The sequence below is a fragment of the Callospermophilus lateralis genome, chromosome 11, assembly GCF_048772815.1.
Source record: "Callospermophilus lateralis isolate mCalLat2 chromosome 11, mCalLat2.hap1, whole genome shotgun sequence".
NCBI lineage: Eukaryota > Metazoa > Chordata > Mammalia > Rodentia > Sciuridae > Callospermophilus > Callospermophilus lateralis.
The window spans coordinates 102,337,758-102,355,064 of NC_135315.1; the positions used below are offsets into that span (position 1 = coordinate 102,337,758).

The window sequence follows — 17,307 nt, forward strand, 5'->3', positions numbered from 1 at the left end:
GGCCCTGACCATGCCCACTTGAGTCTTCTGCCCCTCTTGCTGCTGTCTGAAGATTTGAGAAGAGCCCTTCTCAAAGCATGTCCTCTAGCATCCCGGGACCAGCGAGATCCTTTCAAGGACTCTCCAAGTTCAAAATTACTCTCAGAATAACAGCATTTGCCCTTTTCTCCAAGGTCATTCCCACAGATAGTGCAGTGCACTGGCAGGTGACTCTCGCGACATCTCAGCACACATTTTAAGGCAGTGACTTCAATCTGTCCTAGGGACCACTGCATTCTTCACCGCCACATGCTCAGTCTGAGAAGTATTCCAGTTTCACTTAAGAATGGAATTTCCCCTACGAAGCTGCACGAATTATGAAGCTTTCTACATCTCGACCCTTAGAATGCAGCTGAGAAGTGCACACAGCTCTCCTGCCACAGGCCAAAGGAGGGACGTGGGTGGTTGTGAGGAAAAGCACTCAGACAACTGAGTTTCAAACTGAACTCGTGAAACGTGATTTGTACTTAAAAATACAACTAATTGGGGGCTGGGGCTGGCGCTCAGTGGTAGCGGACTTACCTGCCTGTGTGAGGCTCTGGGTTCGGTTCTCAGCACTGCACATAAATAAATAAAATAAAGGTCTATCAACAACTAAAAAAAATTTTTTTAAATACAATTAATTGAGAATATTTCCTTTAAAATGTACAGAGTGAGCCTTCTAAGAAAACAACTGGCAGTATTTGCAGATATAATACAAACTTTCAGGCAAAAATTAGATTCTTGGAAACTTTGTATCTGCCACTATGACTGTGACAGCTCCCCAATATTTAAAGACTTTTCCAATGAGATTTGATGTGGATTTTTTTAATACAGAGTAATAAGACATCCATACTTGAGAGCCACATAACTCAGTGAGCCCACATTTTTCAAATAAACAATACATGCTATAAAATAATGTGTGAGTAAAAGACCCATTTCAACTGCAAGATGACCTACTGGATGTTTGTGACCATGAAGAAAAGTCCACTAACACCGTCTCAGATGCCACATTGCAACTAACTTTGAAAGACTACTTCTTCAGTTTTGGTGTAATATCAAAAACAGTCTCCACAATTATCAGAAAGGGCTTCCTGGGTGCGTACATCTGGGTGAGACTGGACCATCTTCAAACAGTGCCACCAGAACACTGCATGACAACACATGGCACGAGGAAACCAATTGAGAGTCCTGTGGTCCTCCGGGAAGACACATGATCAAGAGGTTCGCAAAACTGTAGAACAAAACTACTCTTCTCACCACCTTTTTTTTTTTTTTTGGTTTGAAGAAACATTTCATGAAATGGGTTCATTGAAAGTTTAAAATTAAGAAGTATTTTTGAGATTCTTCTCAGTTTAAATTTCTAATACAATAAACAGCTATGTAACCAGGGCTCTTTGGGGTCCTCAATAATCTCTAGCAGTAAAGGATCCAGAAGGAGCCCACCAAGTTTGTTGAAACCAGAGTGGTCGCTGCAGTGGGTGTTGGTGCCCACGTCACCTGCAGCCCGGCACCCTGAAGGTAGGGCTGTGTTTTCTCCATTTCTGCATCTCTGCCATCAAACACAGCCCCAGACACAACCACAAACGGGTTACCTTACAGTTCTGGAGGTCGGAAGGCCAAGGCCGGCAGGGCTGGGTTCCCTCTGGACGCCTGGATCCACGTAGGGAAACTGTTTCTCTCCTTTCAAGTACCAATTTCCAAAGGCCGCCTGCAGGGCGTGGCTCGTGGTCCGGTCACATGACCACGGGGCACAGCTCCTGGCTCTGGCCTTCCTGCCTCCCTCCTACGACCCTGGGTGGACTATGCGCCACCCAGATAACCCAGAGTAGTCCCTCTTCTCAGGCCCCTCACTTCCTCCCATCCACAAAGCTCCTTTGGCCACGTAACTCCCTGCTGCCTCATTTGCTGTTCTGAGGATTAGGGTCTGGGCACTTTGAAGGAGACCGTCGTTCTGCCTACCACAGTCACATACTAAGGTAGTGCTATAAAAACAAAGCAGGAAAATACCCCATCATTCCCCCCACTTTAAGCTTCCCCAGACCAGAATGAGAAAGACACTAAGAACAACAATTGCCCCTGAAGGAGAAACTCGGGGGCTGAGAACAAAGCAGGAGGAATTAATCCATTTTCTTTAACACACATATTGTAGCCATGTGCCAGCACCACCTAGTGTTTTCCTCCTATTTCCTCACTAACCCCATAAAAATCCCAGACCACTTTACAGTTGCTGTAACTCTGCACAGAGGGGTCACGTGACTTGCCTGAAGTCACACATCCAGGAAGCAGAAGAGCCTGAGCCAGGACTTGAACCCAGGATGTCTGGTTAATGTCCATGCTTTTAACCACTGCGCTACCCAATCCCAGGGCACTTGGCGTGGCTGTTCAACCTTCTACACTGCTGGGATTTCACACCATGCACGTGTATTACCAATCCCCCCCAAAAATGGAGGATGCTGTCAATCAAACAGTTGTCTCTAATAGAGCAAGCTAAAAAGGAGATACCAGGATGTGGTCATTCTGGATGGTTTTATTCCTTCATAGGGAGGAACAGAGTCAGGAATATAATTCTTTTTTTAGCCCAATACAAAAGAAGAGGATCCGAGGTGGAAATACAGATGAGCCTCATTTGGCAGCCAAAGCTTGAACGTCCACAGGAATAGAGGGGTCTGCCTCTTCTTTTCCTTATGCAACAGGCTATGAGGATTCAGCCAACCTGGACTCAGAGAACTACATGCCACAGAGGTCTGGTTCACTCTGTGTGCACAGGAGACGAGGCAGGACGTCAAGAAGGCTCAGATCTCTCTAAAAGTGGCACGCTTCAAATGCTCCACACACTGCCCTTCCAAGGAAGGTTCCTTAGCTTTTCACCTAAATGGTGTATTTGCACTTAGTGGTCAGAGAAAGAACACAAAGCTGGCTTTTACTAAAAATGCTGGCAAACTCTGGGCAGCTTCTGCCCTGGCCACAGCACTGCCCCACCCTCCTTGCTGAGGGGTATCTACCAGCCATCCCAGTGCAAGCCACAGGACATTATTGTGTCTGCTGTACCCCTAGAGGTGACCCGTGAGGACTGACCATCAGTATCTATGGTTTCCCAATGCTGACACATGCTTGGGCTTTACAGGGAACTTACAGTCATTCACTCATTCACTCTTTTCCCCAAATCATTTTTTTTTAATTTGTTTTACAGGGGACTTCCAATCATTAAAAACAATAAGACCCACAGGAATGAAGCCATAGTGTGAGAAAACAGAGCAGACAGGCTGGTGGAGGCTTTCAAACCACACTCCAGAGTCATCAAAGGACCAGATGAGTCCTCTGAACTCCACCAGAGGCAGGGAAGGTGGCGGTGTTTTCCAGATGGTACCACACTCCGCTGTAAATCCCACAAGCTGCCCAGCAGTCTGACCCGCCTTTTCGCATGAGCTCTGCCTGCCACCTCTGTGCAGGCCACCGGCTCCGTGGGAGACTCCCTTGCCTCCTTTGGGCGCAGAACCTGTGCATCAGCAGTGCCCAGATCAAATGCCAACCCCTCTAGAAATCTCTTTTTGGGCGCTCATGCTGCAAGTCCAGTCCTCAACTGTGCACTCCTCCGCTCTCTAATTCATCTTCACATGCCAAGGTCAAATCCCATCTCCGACCCCTGTTCTCTTCACCACAAAAGTTTTGATTTTTAATGTATTTTATTATTCACAAGTATTTCCACTCAACTGCAAGTTTCTTGAGATTATACAATGAATTCATCCTTACATACCAAGGTCAGATGAGTGAATGGCAAGAGTGAGAAAAAGGGAATCAGACTCCCAAACAAAATTCAGCAAGGGAATGAGTCCCCAGGATCTTTGTTCTCTCCACAGCTAACAGAAAGCCACATACTCCATTCTGGTGATGCACAGCACTGAAATCTCCTTTCAGAATGTTTCTAAGGAACTACTTAATCTGAGACCAAAGTTCCAAGTCCTGACAAAACCGATATTTCCCAATCAGCTTTTAAAAAAAAAAAAAAAAAATTTTAAAATGCATCTCCTTTCTTTAGGAACACTAATATGTTTTTATATCTTGGAGTCGAGGGTGTTAGCCAGACAGACTCAGTAATTGCGGTTTTACACACAAACAGTGTGTTCTCCAAGCTAAATGCCTATTAGTCATCCTAAACAAAATGCCCTCAGTCTCACAAACGGGAATAGAGTGGCCTGGCCCCATCACAGCCAGCTCTGTAAGACTTTCCCCTGGTGAAAAGCTGTACCATGGTCACACACATCCCCAGGAGCAATGCATCCAGGAGAGCAAACTCATGTCTAAGTGGCTTCTTCTCAAAAAGAGAGGTTCAAAGGGAGCCTGGGGCTCGAGAGGAACCTTCACCACCGGGGAAACATTCGTTGGGTCTGCACTGGCCTTTCCCATTTCATCTCCCGGTAAACACACCCCCACACTACACCAAGGCATCAAGAGCATGCGTCAAAGCCACGAGTCCAGTGTTGGCATAAGGACCTTGTTCAGGAACTCTGTGTCCAATGAGACTTCCCTAAATGCTGCTGGAATTGTTCAAAGGATGGCAAACACTAGAAAAGGGATTTTCATGCGTAACTCATAAAAGCTCATGAACAGGAATCCAGTATAAACAGGCCTGGAACACCCGGTCCCATCAATGATGGCCTTGTTGGCACTAAAATAACTAAAATTCCCTCTGGGGAATTCCAGTGGTGAAATTAGTTCTCCCTATAAAAAGTCTTTACAGGTGATATTTCAGCTCAAGTCAAAATACAGCTCATGGACATTCCCTCTTCCTATGAATATCAGAACAGGAATTAAAGGCAAAAATCAAAGAGCCATTCACTTCTTAGGGGGCAAAGGAACTTCCTATGGAACACAGGTCAGTTCTCAGAATCTGGTCAGTGAAGGACGTCAGGAAGGGAAGCTGATGACTAGGAATCCTCTGCTTCTTGGTGGATTCACCTACTGAACAGAACAGTCTCCTGAGCAAGGGCTGAGGAGCAAGTGAGGCGAGTTAACCAGTCCACTTGCTGCTTTCTGACCACTACAGAGGACAGGGGTGGCAGTTTGAGGCACATATTTCCTAACCGAGAGAACACCCCACCTGAGCACAACGGTTACCTTTTGCTATAATCTCCTTCCATTTTTAAGAACTCAAAGAGAGGGGCTGCTTAGGTCCAGGCTTGCCTCCTGTAGACTACTGGCCATGAGGCAGTGTGAGTGCACACACTGACAGGTTTGGCCATTGGGGGGCCACCCTGGTTGGCTAAAAGTGGAGCCTGCACTGATCCAAATCACCTGAAGGAGGCGCTCTCATAGTAGGACCCATCAAGCAAGTCTCATTCACGGTGGAGTTTGAGACCCATTTCCCTGAATGTTATACATACAGATCAAGCAGCCTTCAATACCAGTAGAACCCATCTTTTCTTAAAAAACAAAACAACAACAACAAAAAAAAAAAAAACACAGAGCCTAAACAGCAACCCACAGCCACTTCCCTGGCTCTCATGTCACTGTGACTAACACTTCTTTTAGACACAGATAGAGACAGATAATTTCCCCCCCTCTACTCAAACCTAATCAAGTGACTAAGGTTAACCAACATAAATGTCTGGATATCTGACCAAACCCCAAAATAGACCAAAAGCCCTAAGCTCCATGTAGCTTTTCCCCAGGACCTCACACATTCAAACACTCAATAGGGAGGAGGTCAGTAAATATTCCAAATATGACCAAACAACCAGTTAATGTTTTCTTCCTCCTCCATCTTCTGATATTCTAAAGCTGTCCTTCCCTCTTCCCAAGTACCCAGACACCATCTAGAAATGACCACTGCTATGTATAAACCAGAATTGTGTTAATAACTGGTTTTCAAAGGCATTTACGTTTTTATCTGTGCCAATTTAATTTTTTTTTTTTAAGAAAGAAAACAGGATTACCGTTTTCTGCTTCACTGCAAAAGCAAATCAAAGTAAGTTTCAATAAAATGTTAAGCTGCAAAGGCAAGGGAAGCGGGAGAATCAGGGTTTCAGACAAGGGGTGGTTATAGGTGTTTATGTGGCAGGTGGTCCCCAGAGCAGCAGAGAGAAACTGGCAGAAGCCCATGAACAGTGTGAGGCATCTCTGTGTGCACCGGGGCGCCCCCCAGGGGCCACTCGAAGAACAGCATGGAGCCTCTGCAAGGGAGGGGTAAGAGGGGTAGCACCCCCCACCAGGCCCCCCCAAACCAGACTCAAATCCCACTCTCACTGGGCCTGCACATTTGTCCTCACAGCCTCTCTCAGAAATGCCACAAACGCAGGCTTCTTTTAACGCAGAGATGTTATGTACAAATGAGAAGTTTGCTCTTTCTTTTCTCTTTCAATTTCTTACCTGCCCACCCCATATTTTACACCCACCCTGCTACCTTCAGAATGAATAGGTTTCCTTCTGAAGTGTCCATTCACAGGCAGTTAACTTCCTTCCCAAGTGACGTAACTATCCCAAAAAGAAAGAAAAATAATCACATTTGCAAAGTGTGTGGAGAAGCTGGCCCCTGTGGCTGTTTCCTTTCCAACACAAGCACATTACTATGGAACAGTCACCTGGAGCTCAGGAAAGGGGACAAACACCACCACCTAGGGCAGAAGGGATGGCACACTGCCTGGGATGCTGTCACCCTCCAAGGAACACAGTCCCACCAGGGAACCAGGAAGGAAGGGGCTAGTAGCTCTCCCTGGCTGGTGGGGAAGCCCTGTCCAGGGAAGAAATCTGCACATGTGGGTGCTGCAGCCATGTAGACGGGCACCAGCGGTAAGGCCAGCCGTGGACAAGCCCCGCTGCGGCTGGCTAGCCAAGTGACTTGTACTCACAGCTCCTCGGGGAAGTTACCAAAGTCTAGACCACCAGAAGGGCTCTTAGGACGAGGACTAGAGCGGCCATCTGACATACCCAGGACAACCTTTCCATCCTGTTTCCTTGCAGAAAGTGGTAGACAAGCCTACCTCACCTGCTTCATTCTATTTTTGTTTTAAAAAAAGGTGAATTTGACCCTTTTGCTGCTTTCTATAGGAATTCACTTATGAAAGTATCAAAAGTATAATAGACTCTTCAGTGATTCCTTATTGTGATAAAACGCAATTGTTATAAGGTATTGTTATACCTTAACACAGGAAGTGCACACATCTCTCAAGAGTAATGAATCCAGCAAAGCGACACATGCACAGATTATGTGGAACACTCAGGCTTGTGACAGCAGCCAGCAGGTTGAGCGATGGCCTAATATGGCACGTAATTAATGAGTTCCATCATAACTTTTTGTTTTATGATGCTCCCTTTTATATCCCAATAGTCAATTTAATAGCATTTTAAATGGGAAGAAAACCACAAGAGAGGAGGAGAAAGCATTAGGTATCTTATTGAATCACAAATCTTACAATCTGATTTTTTTAATTCCAAAAGTGACCTAATAAACTTGCTTTATAAGTACATCCATCCTTTTCTTTGGGGTTTTTCATTCACTTTTGGTAATCATGCAAAGGCTTCGATTGAAATACATTGTCATTTTAGTTAAGTATTGTGTTCCCAGGATGAGGAACCTGTCTTGGGCTCCTCTGAAGCTTGACCTCAGGGACACAGAATGCTACCTCTCATGTTCCCAAATAGTTGGAGCCTCTAATCCATTAAATCGCAGCATCGGCAATATGCATGAGCAATAACTTCAGAAATTTAAGCTTTGGGATGATTTCCTCAGATGAAAATTTTACCTTGAGAAAAATACACTGGCATCAAATTTTTCAGTTTTAGGCCTTCACAAAGTTTTGAAATTCACAGCCTATGTTGAAAGTTTCCTGCTTACTGAGAAAGCACCTGACAAGAAATGAACCACGTTGGCTGCTACAAGAGCCAGTATAGTGCTCAACAGGGGCCTGCCCTAGACCCAAAAGAGTAAGGAAAAGCCCTCAACCTCAGCTTTTATGCAGGCCTTCACCTTCCTTCCATCACGGGCAACTGTGGTACTAAATATCGTGGGTGAGTTTAAAGAGTCTGCAATTTTAAAGAATACTCTGTGTAAAAATTATTAATTTGGGGTCTGAGGTAGTGGTTTAGTGGTAGAGCACCTGCCTAGCACAGGTGAGGCACTGGGTTTGATGCTCAGCACCACATTAGTAAAATAAATAAAATAAAGGTATAAAAAATTACTTTCTATTTTCAGGAAAGCACCATAACTACAAAAATGCATGGCCTCTTGCTACAATCTATTCCAGTTGGCATCTGTGTTCCTCTGTTAACAAATTAGGAAGGATTCTTTGAAAGGTTTGTATCATCTGAGTTTGCAACAATGTATCAGCCTGAGGAAAAAATACCAGCCAGTAAGAAGGAAGCGGACACAGACTCACCATTTGCTGTATTCTTTTTAAAGTTGTCCAGGAATTCCTCCAGCAGTTGGGACTGGTTGGGAGAGGGCAGCAGACCCTTCTGGTCCCTGGAGAACAGGTCACTGTCCGACCAGGAAGTACACAGGGTTGCTTTTGTGTCCAGAGGCCGGGCAATCAAAGTGAGTCCAACGCTCTTCTCAGAAAACAGGGCCTCCATCTGCTTGAGGTCAAGATCAGACACAGCTTCCCCATTTAAGGTCATGATCTCATTGCCCTTTCTCAATCCTGAGCAGCCGCATAGGGAAACAGGAAGAAAACAGGTTACTGAAATATCTTGAAGGCTGCAAACTCAAACTGTGCGCCCTGAGGGATGGTTTTGCCTGTTGCTTTCCTCAGAGAAAGAACCACATCTTACAGTAGCTAGAAGCCACTCAGAGCCACAGTACTAGAGGGGAGAGTTCTGACATGACACAATTTGCAGAGCCACTGATTGATGATGCTCTGAGGGCAAATGCCCTGGGAAATGGAGTTTGCTTTATCTGCGTCTGCCTGCCTCTCGTACTCTCTCCCTCCATCTGTACACATGGATGCATGCTCTCTTTTAAAATGTACATGCGCATGCACACAAGCTTTCTGTGTCTATATACACATGCATTTTCAATTAAACTCTTAAGTTTATTTTCTTTAAAATTGCAGGAGAAACCATTTTTTGACCAAAAAAATTGCACAAAGTAGACCACATTTCTACAGTTTGAGAGTTAGAGAGAACAGACATGGTGCCACACGGACCTCCCCCATATGCCAAGCCATCAGGGAGAACGTCACTGATAAATATCCGGCTGAGATGCTGGTGCTCATCCACCTGGGCTGTGACTGCAAACCCTGGGAATGAAAACAAAAGTTAAACTCACCTCACCCCTCCCCTTCCCCAACCCATTGGCAGTATTTCCTTGAACGCTTGTCTCCTGGTAAATTCACAGTGTTATTACTGTGGCTATTCATCAATGTTCATATTCATTCCTTTCACTACTCAGGCCTTGTTCCCAAATATTGACATATTTTATTCTAGTAATGTAAATAGTAATGTAAAAAAGAGAAAGGAAGTTCAGAATCTACTGTCATTCTCTGAAAACGTGAACATAAAACAACAAGGTCCAAAGATGGGGCGTGGGGACCAGCAAGGCCAAGTGGCACAGAGCTCCCTGCACTTACCAAAGTCAGACACACTCCCCGTCTTCGTGAGCTGCACATCATAAATGTTTAGTGGAAAGACTTCTATTTCATCATAAACCTGCAAACGGCAGAAACAACAAAATCAGAGGTTTGATATTATGGTATCTTGGATTATTTTTGACTTTTTTTTCCATGACAAAACAAGAAAGCTATCAACAAACTACACTTTAGATGAGGGACATTTCCAAACCATGTGCAAAATTGAAGTCATTTTCCCTCAAAATTACATTTTTCAAACCCAAAAGGCCTCAGATATGATTCAGATTCCATTTTCTAAAGTTAATGCACTCACCTGTTCTTGCATGTATTCACCCAGGGCAGGAATATAGCACTCGAAGCTCTCATCAACTAATTTTCGAAGTTGAAGGCCATAGTGACTAGGTTCCAAGTGCCTCCTCTAGGAAAAAAAAAAAAAGACAGGAATTCAGATATTAAGTGTTCTTTCCAAATTTATCATTGTTCAGCAGGCCCATTAAAATCAAAGTAGAAATCTCTTTTTTTTAAAAAAAAAGAAAAGACTATAAACCAGGCACAGTGGCACCTGCCTGCAATCCTAACAGTCTGGGAAGTGAGGGAAGAGGATTGCAAATTCAAAGCCAGCAACAGCAACTTAGAGAGACTCTCAGCAATTTAGCAAGACCCTGTTTCAAAATTAAAAAAAAAAAAAAAAAAAGAACTGGGGACATGGCTTAGTGGTTAAGTGCTCCTAGGTTCGATCCCTATCGCGCGCACGTGCACACACACACACATACACACACAGATTATATAATTTGCTGAGTTTAAAACTATAAAAGAGCTCAAATTTTATGTAAGAAGGAATAGACAAATAATCATTTCTAGGAAATGATTTTTCTCTAAATGATTTTATCATTAAATGCAAGGCATGCGTTTAATGATAAAATTAAGGTAAAACAAATCTGATGGTAGAATATACTTCACCATTACAGCAAACACTGTCTCTTTATATACTGGTTGAATGTAACTTCAAGTGGCTTCCCATAACTAAAGTAGATGTAAATAATCTCAGGTTCTACAGACCTCAAAATTGGGAATTTCCCACCACATAATTTCTCAAAAGAAAAATGTACAGGGGCTGGGGATGTGGCTCAAGCGGTAGAGCGCTCGCCTGGCATGCGTGCGGCCCTGGTTCGATCCTCAGCACCACATACAAACAAAGATGTTGTGTCCACCGAAAACTAAAAAATAAATATTAAAAAATTCTCTCTCTCTCTCTTTAAAAAAAAAAAAAGAAAAATGTACAAATACACATTCTTTCTCCCACCCTATACATTTTCAACACTGAGAAGTTTACTCAGGCCTATAAACACCACTGTTGTTTTTCTGCATTAAAAACCTCTCATACTGGAACAAAAGGCACATACGTTTCTGAAACTGCAGGGTACATATGTAAACATATAGAATCCTAAAGCCTCAAGTCAAAATGACAGGAGAGTACTAAAAGCAACCATCAGCCTTATCTATTGCCTGCATGTGGTACAGAGTCACCAACTCTACATGTAGCCTTTTTTCTCCATTACACACATTACACACACTCAATATTTAACTTCGATATTTAAGCTCTACGGTGCCACCTGGTGGTCTGAAAGCCTCTGAGCTTCCTTTGTGAATGGATTTCATCTGGCTGCAGGCTGTCTTTAACACTTACCATGTACTTCCTTTTCAGACTAGGAATAAAGTCTAGTTTGAATAATGAATAAAACATCATCTTGTGTCAATCTCCATGAAGCAACTGTGAATGGTATCGAGTTACTTATTTTGTCTGGAGAAACCAGGTAAAAGGATTTAAGATAATATCAAAGCACTTCACATTTATACCACCTTCATACAGAGTACCATCTCCAGGTAACTGAAGTAGCAATACACACGAGAATCATCCTAGGTGTAAAGGTATTTAGAATTTAGATAGAATACTCAGGTTCTTCATGGAGGTGAACAACTCGTTCTGCTGAAGGGATCAAAGAAGGCAAATAAATATATCAACTAGTATGCCAACATGCTCCCTCTGTAGGAGCCTTTTACACTACACCAAATTAAGAGAGAGAGGAGTGTGGCAATTAATTCTATTCATAAGTATCTTTGTGCAGTAAAACCCATTCATTACCTTGCATGCCAAGGTCAAGATGTCTTCCACTCTGTGTTCTGGCTTGATGGTTACAGTGACTCCTTGATTGTCCTGAAAGTGAATGTAAGCCTGGATTTCCCACGTGGTGTCGCGGGGAGCACCATCTGCTGCTGACCCATAGAGATGCAGAAGTTCATCCACCTGTTTTGAGATATGGGAAGAAAGTGCACACAGGTTAGACACTCAAATGAAGGAAACTCCTGAAAAACTGTCCCCTTGATTTATGAAGTGGTTATCATAAGCCCCTCCACACTCCTCTTGTCGCGGCTTCTCACAACCTCTGGGTAGTGCAGTCGTTTCCCCCTGGTCCCCGTGGGTGAGACTGAGGCCCAGCAAGGGCGCAAGATCAGCAGACTCCTGTTCTTTCCACTCTACCTTTCTCCACGCAGATCAAGACAGAACACCAAAATCCCTGCAGGGCTACCTGGTGTGCAGTCTGACTGCTCAAGATCTATGTTGGAGAAGGTCCACTGTGAAACTTGCATCTAAACTATGATCCTCCTCAAACCTCATCCACGACCTCTGCTCTCTGCCTGCATCCCAAGGCTGAAGTGCACTTCACTTAATCCAAGCACAAGTTTCCTCGAGTTTCTAATTGCTTTTTAAAAACTAACCCAAGTCCAGGAGAAGTCTTTCAGCTGTTTTCTGGGTAGGCACTCTGGAAATCACCCCCAAATACCATCTTTAGGAGGCTTTTCCAAATGGCTTACTTTCCTAAATTTCATCATCACAGTCATTGGATAATTTCATGCTAATGTGTTCTATGGTTTATTAAAGAAGAGTTAACATTTATTAAGCAATTCAGAAATGTTTTTCTCAGGCTAGGTTCTTGTATTTTCATTGTGATCAAAAGTAACAGACTCTATCACTTAGGCAGCAAAGAGCAGCCTAGGGCAAGCCATTTAAGTGGCTAAGCCTCAGCTCCTATTCTGTCAAAGGGGATTATTATAATTACTTGAGTTTGTTCACTAACAATACACACTTCTGTGAACAAAGGAAGTCTTATAGGTGAAAATGTCTGATATACTAGAAAACGTCACATATTGAGTCAATGTTTTCACATTGGTCCTACCCCCAAATTACCATGGATGGGTGATTTTACATTTAATTCCATTAATCTTTTAAATATAAAGCAAAAGATTCTCCTCCATAGGATTTAAATACTAGAATAAAAACAATAAAGAAGTTCAAAAGAACAGGTTTGGGCAGAGCCAGGGAAGAATCCATCTTTCTGAGTCGTCTTTTTGAAAATGTGGTGATCAACTCTGACATGACACTTTTGGATCTGTCACGAATCCATCACTTTCATCACATTTTCCTGGAAGGATGATCACAGCCAGAATGATTGTCCCCTCGTGTGCCAACATGAAGGAACAGAGACAAAGGAGCAGATGCCTGGAGCCAAGGATGCCAGGAACCAGCCAGGACACCACCATCTCCTGAAGGGTTCAGGCTCACACCAACCACAAGCTTTTCCAGGGACCTCTACGTGGGCAGTGATTCAACCAGGTGCCTGGGCAGCAGCCCTGCAAGCCCCACCTCTTAAACTACTGTTGCGACTCAAACTAAAACCCCAGCAGAGGTCGCTGTGGAGTAAGAAACCACCAAAGACCAATTACTGTGCTGGGTGACTTCATGCTGCACTTTCAGATCAGAACAGGAAAAAATGTGACTGAGGTTAACAGGTAGAGGAGAAACTTGAGAAATATAAATCCACAGCCATGCCTTGCTGCCCTGTGGCCCCATCCCCTGCCATCCACCATAGGAGTAGCTACAGATCCATGCCCCTTTCAATTTCCTTGCCCACCTCACAGCTTCGGCGCTGAAATCACACATGTCCTCCAACCCTTTTCAATGCCACCCCTTCCTCTGCCCCACCTATCCCTAATTCCACTCCTCTAGATGAGCCCACTTGCCTATTCCTGGCATAATGTGTGTTCTGCAAAGTCCAGCTCACACGATGGTCAGCTGCAGGTCCTTCCACCTGGGGTGGTCAGAGGAATGACAGCACGGGTTTTGACCTCCTCATCCCTAGCCTCCATCAGCCCTTACCATGGTGCACTATACCCACAACACGGCAGCTCACAGGGTGCCCAGCCCATGGGTGCTGGGTTGGATGCAACTAGAAATTTGCACCCTACACAGGCTTGGAAGGTGAAGGTCATCTATTGGCCAAATACGATTTAAGGCTGTTTTTTGTAATGTCAGGTCCTTAACACTTCCAAATTTAAAGAGAACAAATCAACAGATTATGAAAGAGAAGAAATATTGAATGAAAGAAAAGTACAAAGGTAAATAGAGAAATAGAAGGAAAGACAAGAGATAAGTCCTATTCAATTATTTTTAAATTTGGCTTTTTACCAAATTTAAAAATTGGTACTACTCTGAGGCTTCATTTCTTGAGTCTATACTGTTAACTAAGCTCTAGTGAATAATAGAAGATGTCCATCAAAGCCAAGGCCATCAAAGTTCACACCTTCTCAATAGACCCGACAGAGAAAAATTAGATGAGATTTTTGCTGACACACACATACACACACACACACACACACACACACACACCCCACAAATGCATGTAATACAAAAAAAAGTAAAAACTGCTGGGTGTGGGCTGAGGTGATAACTCAGTGGTAGAGCACTTGCCTGGATTCGTTTCTCAGCACCGCATATAATAAAAATAAAGTTTCACTGACACTAAAAAAAAAAAAAAAAAAAAAATCCGCCAGTGTGGTGGTGCATGTCTGTAATTCCCAGGACTCAGGAGGCTGAGGCAGGAGGATCACAAGTTCGAGGCCAGCCTCAGCAATTTAGCAAGGCCCTAAGCAGTATAGTGAGAACTTTTCTCAAAATAAAAAATGAAAAGGGCTAGGGATGTTGTTCAGTGGTTAAGCACCCTGGGTTCAATCCCCTGGTACACAAAAAATAATAAATAAATAAAACCTGTTTATTCAAAGAAAGCTTCAAGAATGTGGAATTAATTAATTAGAACTAGAAAACAACCTACTTGATGATTACAGATCTTCTAGGTTGTTGAGAGCTTTCCCCTTTGGAGAGAAAGCTGGATGGATTCCCTTGAGAAAGGTCAATGCTATCTAAGCTAAAAATACACATGCTTTAGTTTCAATAAGCCAGATAAATATTCTGACATTCTTTTCATAAAAGGAATAGAGAATCTTGAAAACAAACAAAAACTTGTTTCCATCTGGAAAATTCTTTTCCCAACATATCCTTTGCAAAGGTACTACATTAAATCTTTTTAACCACTCACCCAGAATCCCCCCAGTGGCTACCTGTCAAGATTGCTGCCTATCCACACCACCTCCTGCTCCGACACCTCCCCGTGTCCCATTAAAAACTTCCAACTGTTTCCAGTCCCTGGAGAATACGGATGAAGGTGGCAAAGATACACAAACAGGAAGACAATCTGGTTCAGGACCAGCCTGGCTAGGCCTGGCTAGCCTGGTCACCTCGTCTCTGCACTTCTGTTTCTTTACCTTTACGAGATTAAAAACACCAGCCTCACAGGGTGACAGAAGAATGGTGTTTGAAAGACGCACTCTGAAGACTTTCAGAAGGGCAGCGTGGACGGGGGCACTAGGTTGTTCTACCCATAACCATTTTTAAATGAAATGGCAGTTCAAGGATGGCCACGTCAGAACTGCGGGGAGTCATCCCCTTTAAAAAAAAAAAAATCCAGGCAACTCAGGAGAGTGGGGCCACAGACGCCTAGAGCACCTTGCAATCCAGCTCCCCTGGCCATCATGACCTGGGAGCAGAGCGATCTGCAGCCAATCTGCAGCCACAACACACTGACCAGTTAACACTTGCAAATCTGCTGCTCCCTCCTTGCAGGGCGACGTCTCTTATTATTATTACTTGAATGGTCCTGAAACCACAGGTCAGATTCCTTCTGCTCAGTATGGAAACCCGTGTGTTCTCACAGCAGATGCTTTTGGATCAAATGGCTTGTAATTACTACTTGGATCACGGGAGGGGAGCGAGTAGCAAAGTCGCAATCTGGCTGTCACAAATGGGCCGGCACCGACACAGTTGCCGATAAAAGGAAAGTCTATTAGCAAGTGAGATGAGGAGCAGGCACAAAAGGAGGTATGTGCTCTGGGTGTCCTTAGCAGTGAAGTGTCACAGAGGCCCACTGTTTACTTCCTTCTTGGGCTGGTGCCCGAGCATCATTTGGAAGGAAGGGAGACAAAGCCCCGAATGGCCAGCTGTACATACATGCGTACACACGTCCCAGGGACCATACACGTCTGTCTGTGGCCGGGCAGGGCTCCAGACGAGCTCCCTATTTAAACAGCATATCCTGCGGTCAGGAGTCAGTTCTTAATTCACATTTTCCACTTAACAAACCAACATTAGGTCCCCCCACACCCATCTAGTTAGGAGCTAATAACTAATACAACAATACTTCATTCACTCGCTGCCATAAAGTTGGGACACCCCGGCCAGTTTTCCAGGAGAGAGGGCCAAGGCCAGAGGCTGGCAGGATGTCTGGGATGCAGCTTCTGAGGCAGATGACCCTCGGAGCCTGGTGGGGGGTTGTTGTCACAATCTCCATGACAAACTCTGCCTGCCACACTGCAGGAGGCTCCTCCTTACTCATCAAGGAGGAGACCAAAAGGCTCTCATTTTTGGCTGGCCAAGGTGTCATTTTAAAAATGCTCCAATGAGACTGGCTTTATTCCAGCCCTAACAGACTTTGGATTAGGGTGACTAAGTGCTGAACAGGACGGGAAGCACCAATTAGAGTGTTTAAAACTGCGCGCGGCCCCTCCCTCACAATGGCCTTTCTGTGTTACTCAAATGGACATATTGTACTTACTGTATAAAAATAGATGGTTTGTGCTGGTTATAAATAGTCTCCAAGAGTGATTAGCAGAGGAAAAGCAGTGAAATGTAATATTAACTCCTTGGCCAGCTACAGGAAGAATTTTGAGTCCCAAAGACTTTTTTTTTTTTTTTTTTACGTACGCCCTTAGTTTTAGCTGCAATTCGATTCAGACCTAGTTAGCTCAGTGCTGCAGGCAGCACAGAAAGAACAGACTCACCAGATGCACCACTAAAACAGTCCTGCCCACAAAAGGACCGTCTTTGATTATCCCTATACTGGAAGTGATGCATAGTTAAAATAAACAGGGATCGCTGAATATACACGCTTAAAAAAACGGATGCAGCAATGGTTTTCTCTCACCCCTGGTGCTTTGGTAAGGTCTGTCAATTAAATCACAAGATGGGTTGGTAAGTTGAGCTTGATTTAAATAAGCACAAAACTGAATTTCACCACTATTTTAGCAAATTTGACTGTCAAAATCCACCATAAGTTCAGATAACAGAAAATGTTTTAAGATATAATTTCTTTTATTCTTTAAGCAAATAAGCAAGGATTTTATTAAAATCAAAGGTGAAAGAAAGACTCATCATGACTCCCAGCCCAGTGTGCCTACGAGGGGTAAGAGTGCCTGAGATATAATCTCTTTAACTTTTAAAGTAAGAATTTAAAATTGTTATTGATGTTGGAAGAGATATGACCCTAAAATGATG

At 43.9% G+C, this 17,307-nt stretch overlaps 1 protein-coding gene across 1 annotated transcript in view; it reads right to left on the minus strand.

The window, feature by feature from the left end:
- Positions 1 to 6,004: 6,004 nt before the first annotated feature.
- The window catches only part of LOC143642334 (rho guanine nucleotide exchange factor TIAM2-like), a gene marked incomplete at its 5' end in the record, with an annotated part of 38,219 nt that continues 26,916 nt past the window's right edge, over positions 6,005 to 17,307 (minus strand). Inside the window, 6 exons of the mRNA XM_077110661.1 lie at positions 6,005 to 6,009; positions 8,394 to 8,657; positions 9,162 to 9,254; positions 9,585 to 9,663; positions 9,898 to 10,002; positions 11,728 to 11,889. Coding sequence (XP_076966776.1) covers positions 6,005 to 6,009; positions 8,394 to 8,657; positions 9,162 to 9,254; positions 9,585 to 9,663; positions 9,898 to 10,002; positions 11,728 to 11,889 — 708 coding nt within the window. The remainder of the gene's footprint in view (positions 6,010 to 8,393; positions 8,658 to 9,161; positions 9,255 to 9,584; positions 9,664 to 9,897; positions 10,003 to 11,727; positions 11,890 to 17,307) is intronic.